Source organism: Poecilia latipinna, unplaced genomic scaffold (genome assembly GCF_001443285.1).
Source record: "Poecilia latipinna isolate Pla-1442-1.1 unplaced genomic scaffold, P_latipinna-1.0 Scaffold1698, whole genome shotgun sequence".
In the NCBI taxonomy this organism is placed as follows: domain Eukaryota; kingdom Metazoa; phylum Chordata; class Actinopteri; order Cyprinodontiformes; family Poeciliidae; genus Poecilia; species Poecilia latipinna.
The window spans coordinates 67,919-72,439 of record NW_015114314.1 but is presented as its reverse complement, the minus strand read 5'-3'; the positions used below and the strand labels follow the sequence as shown (position 1 = coordinate 72,439).

Here is a 4,521-nt window from a genome sequence, read left to right as displayed (position 1 = left end):
GGGATATTGCTGATACTGCTGGACACCGGACTGGGGATATTGCTGATCAACAGGTTGCTGATACTGCTGGACACCGGACTGGGGATATTGCTGATCAACAGGTTGTTGATTCTGTGGTGCAACAGCCTGGAGATTTTGCTGGTCAGCAGGTTGCTGATAATGCTGAGCGTCAGGCTGGGTCACTGGCTGATCAACAGATGTAGGTTGATTGATGATCACACTTGAGTCCAATGGCGGACCAGGATATGGCGGCGCTGGAATATCTGCGATGTCTGGAATATTTGTAATATCTGGGATATCTTGAATATCTGGGATATCTGGAATATATGGGATCTCTGGAATATATGGAATATCTGGAGGAGGTCCTTCACCTTTTTCCATTTTATCTGTCACAAATGTAAAAAGAAATAAAATAACATGATTTTAAAGCTGCAAAATATCACGTCTCCATTCGTTACTCTGATGACTAAGTGAGGAACCAAAATGTGACACCAAGCTTGTCAATTGCCAAAGATAAGAAGACCAAAGATTGCATGAGAAGTTTTCTGTCAGGTTAAAAACGAAAAAGTAAATAAACTCCCTTCAATCAAACTTTTGTGACAGGTGACCTTTGACCTATTCGGGAGGGGTAACATCTGGTATCCGGTAACCAGATGTCTAAAAAGCCTGATATAATATCCAGAAATCTCCTTTTTGGCTAGGTTAAAACAGGATTTTTTTAAATATAAAAATACATTCATACAAAACATGTGCAGTCATTTTACTCTTTTTAGTTGGGGTTTTGTTTCTGTGTTCCTTAATTCCAGATCAGCTATGTTTTGTTTGACCTTGGTTCAGTCCTTTATTAGTTATTTTAGTTTAATCACTATTCTGTGTTATTTCTTATTTTGATTAGATCAGTCTTGTTTTGGGCCTGAATAGTGGCACAGTTTGTAAGAAAGGAAGATTCTAGGTTCAATTTCCAGCCCCTGGTCTTTATGCATGGAGTTTGCATGCGTGGGTTCTGTGCATGCATGGGTTCTCTCCTGGTACTCTGGCTTCCTCCCACAGTCCAAGAACATGACTGTCAGGTTAATTGGTTTCTCTAAATTGTCCCTAGGTGTGAGTGTGTGTGCATGGTTGTTTGTCCTGTCTGACCCTGTGTTGCCCTGCGATGGACTGGCGGCTGTTATCTTTAAACTATGTTTCTGCATGTTTTGAACATCAAACAACATACCTCCTTTCCACAGTTTTCACAGTTCAACTACTGTAGAGGATTTTATCGTCATTGTTAAGTCAGTGCTAAGCATCAAGTGATGAAAGAAATTTACGTCAACATGGAACACGACAAACCTGTTTACCAAATTCCTGCACCTAAGCACAAAGGAAGAATCAAATGGCAGTCACATGTATTATGTATTTAACATTTTAACTATTCAGACTTTTTATTTTTATGTTATTTTTTGTCAAAGCAGTTCCAAAGAATGATTTCTATCTATATGTCATTGTATATCTGGCAATCCTGAATGGTTTACTGCTGGCTGCCCTCAGTTCACACCGAGTCTTCTTGTAGTCATTTTAAATATGGAAAGAGGAAACTTAATGTTGCTGTAATAAAAATGTCAGCCTCTTCTGAAATCAAACTGAGCGATATGGGAGGGTTTAAAAAGACAAAGAGCAGGCAGAAGGCTGATATTAAGGGAAACAAGATACAGCATTTGAAGGATGCTGAGGGCCAGCAGGAAAAAGACTCACAGAGTAGATGTAGTAATGGCGAGTTAGCTGTCAAAGTATTAGGTACAGGGTGGAAGATTTGACTGAAACAAGATTTTGTCCTCAAAAAAACATGAAACAGGGTCAGTGTTGATTCAACAAGGAAGAGACTGAGCAAAAGTATTGTTTTGCTCATGAGCGCAAATTCTGGAAAGGAAGCGATGTGAGGGCGTATCTTTCTCTCTCACTCAGAAAAGCCTCATGAGGCATTTATATGAGGCCTAAACAGGTCTATTTAACACACAAAGGAAGGTGAAAACCATTATTATTATTCTTATTAATTGTTATTGTTGGGGATAATATTTATTTCACACTTCTATTTTATTGTTTTCATGATTTTGTTGTGCTGTTCTTAAACGTGTGGAGCTATAAAAACAGAAAAAACCCTGATGAGATGACCTCTACAAATTTAATCATTTTTAACATTGTCTGGCACATTAGAGGTGGATTCACAATGTGAATGAATGGAGAACTTGCAGCAATGACAACAAAGAAAGGAAAGAATTTGAAACCAAAAGAAAAACGAAAGAATAAAAAGGGCAAATAGTTTTACAGGTGTAGATTTACTGACTAGTAATGGTGACGACTATTTTGTCAGTTTTTAGAAAGATGAGTATATGTTCATTGTGAAAGACCTGGTGAGCTAACAAGTTGAGCTGAAGATGCTAAACAAAAATTGTGTATATCTTTCAGGGGAAATAATGCTTGTGGTGTCACCAAAATCAAGTTATGGCCTCTGTTTCTCTCCAATGCAGTTCGTGGTTCACAGTCGACTCCAAGACAAAGGCTCACAAGTCAGAAGCTCACATCCTTGTTGGTAAAATGGACAACAGCTGAAAATGTACAAAAACATATATTTCCAGCCTGATGAGGAAGACAAAAGCCGGCTTATAAGAGCTTTTGTCTACACACCTTCCCGCATGTTGCCTACCTGTTGACGATCAGTGCCAGGGAGTCAGGTTAATAATAGTCTGTCAAAACTAACAAGTTGCTAAGCAGGTTTGAGGAGAAACTTTACAAGCTGTTTTCTCAAAAAAATAAAAAAGAAATGGATTGGAGCGCACCAGTCGCATTTTCTCTCGTTATAGTGGCATTTATAGCAAACAGAAATAATTTTAGTAATTCTAACTGAAAGAAAAGTTTGGTCAGTTATCTTGCTCAAGTCGCCACAGGATCTTCAACCAAGGCAGAAAAGTGAAAGAGCAATTTTTTTGAAGGTGAGTACTGCAATATTTTACATGACAACACATTCATCTTCTCACTAGCTTCATTGTGCGATCTCCCTTTTTTCACACATGCTTCTTGGAGCACTCCTGGGGTTCGCAGCTGCACAGAGCTGCCTGTAGTGTAAATAGTGGCGATCAGGAATGCCTTGGAACAGAGATGCATGCAGAGTGAATCCAGGTTTAGATGTTCTGATTTTGCAAAAGAGTGTTCAAGAAGCAGGGTTAGAATTACCCAGCTGAAACGACCACCTTGCTGCTGCATGTCCATAACCTCAGCATCTCGCCTCTCGAGGTGTTTTGGCTGAGCACGAAGCATCTGTTTTACCCGAAATATCCTGGAATTACACTTCGACTCTCTATTGTGAAAGAGTTAAAAGCTGCTGCCAACGCGTAAAGCGATGAGTCAGTGTCATTACAATGTGGTGAATGCAATGAAATGAACATTCACGACATTGTGGTGAGTGCTAATAATAAAAAGGAATGCAAACGAAAAAAAAACCAAAGCAGTCCAAGATTGTGGATCTTGTTGAACCTGTCAACCTATTTTTATAAGATAAGACCTCCTGTTTTTACATTGTGATCTGTTGGAAAACTACTACAAATGTTTTTCCAGGCTGAAAAGCTTTTTTGCCACATAGAATTTAATTTGTAGAGCAAATTCCTGGCCATTGCTCTTTCAAAATGACATAAAATGACTGAGACACATACGCCAGCATTATAGCATCATAGTTGTAAGAAACATATACTTGCTTTTGCTTTATGCTAAGTGATGACATGCAAAACTGAGATGCATCTCAATGGATTTGAATGTCATTGAAAAGTTAATTTTTTTCCATATCTCAATTCAAGAGAAACTGTTATACACAATGATAATTATTTATAATATCTGCTTAAAGATTATCTTCAGAGATACTTTTAATCTGAAAAATAAATCTCATCAGAATATATATTCTAATTTACTGAGATGCATCCATATATATAAATAATTCTTGATAGAAAGATACTAGAGGTATTTTTAAATTAAGAAGGCAAAACACAAGACTATTGAGGTATATCAATGATACTACAGTTCATTTAATCCTTAATCTCTATGTTTTAGATTTTCTCACCTGCAGATGGATTTGTTGAATGCCTTAAAAAGTAGTAAGGAGGATGCACGACGACCAGAGCGACTTATTTATCCGTCACTAGGTAATGAATAGATGTGAAACAAACTGTTTAGACGTGTAGGTGGAGCAAGATAGAAGGTAGGCAGAAGTAGGTGGGAAACATAACTTTGTTAAAAACTTCAACAAAACATCTGCTGAATACCGGTTGAACTTGAAAATGCAACAAGAAACAGGAGCAAGAGACAAAAAAAGTAATTTATTGCAAAAAACATTTAAACCTAAACAGACTATCCACAACTGGTAAACAATTTGAAGTGATAAAATAAATAATAATTTAAAAAAAAAAAAAAAAAAAAAAAAAAAAAAAACAAAAAGGGAAATTTTTTTTTTTCAAAACAAAAACTTTCAAAAATTTCCCTATTAAATTTTAAAGG

The 4,521-nt window shown here is 37.0% G+C and overlaps 1 protein-coding gene and 1 long non-coding RNA gene across 7 annotated transcripts in view; one reads left to right on the top strand and one right to left on the bottom strand.

The window, feature by feature from the left end:
- LOC106964647 (cell death-inducing p53-target protein 1 homolog) overlaps positions 1-4,521 on the bottom strand; it is a 20,382-nt gene that overhangs the window by 10,272 nt on the left and 5,589 nt on the right. The window contains exons 1-2 of one of the 6 annotated variants that reach the window (XM_015060277.1): positions 4,088-4,208; positions 27-386 (exon numbers count right to left, since the gene is read on the bottom strand). The exons of 3 other annotated variants lie outside the window; for them this stretch is intronic. In XM_015060277.1, coding sequence (XP_014915763.1) covers positions 27-381 — 355 coding nt within the window. In that variant the 5' untranslated portion in view covers positions 382-386; positions 4,088-4,208. Of the gene's footprint in view, positions 1-26; positions 387-4,087; positions 4,209-4,521 lie in introns of those variants that run through there. 2 more of the 6 variants (XM_015060278.1, XM_015060280.1) reach the window with 2 other exon arrangements.
- Positions 2,682-4,521, top strand: part of LOC106964650 (uncharacterized) — a 9,128-nt gene continuing 7,288 nt past the window's right edge. Inside the window, exon 1 of the long non-coding RNA XR_001428470.1 lies at positions 2,682-2,969. This is a non-coding gene — a long non-coding RNA (uncharacterized LOC106964650). The remainder of the gene's footprint in view (positions 2,970-4,521) is intronic.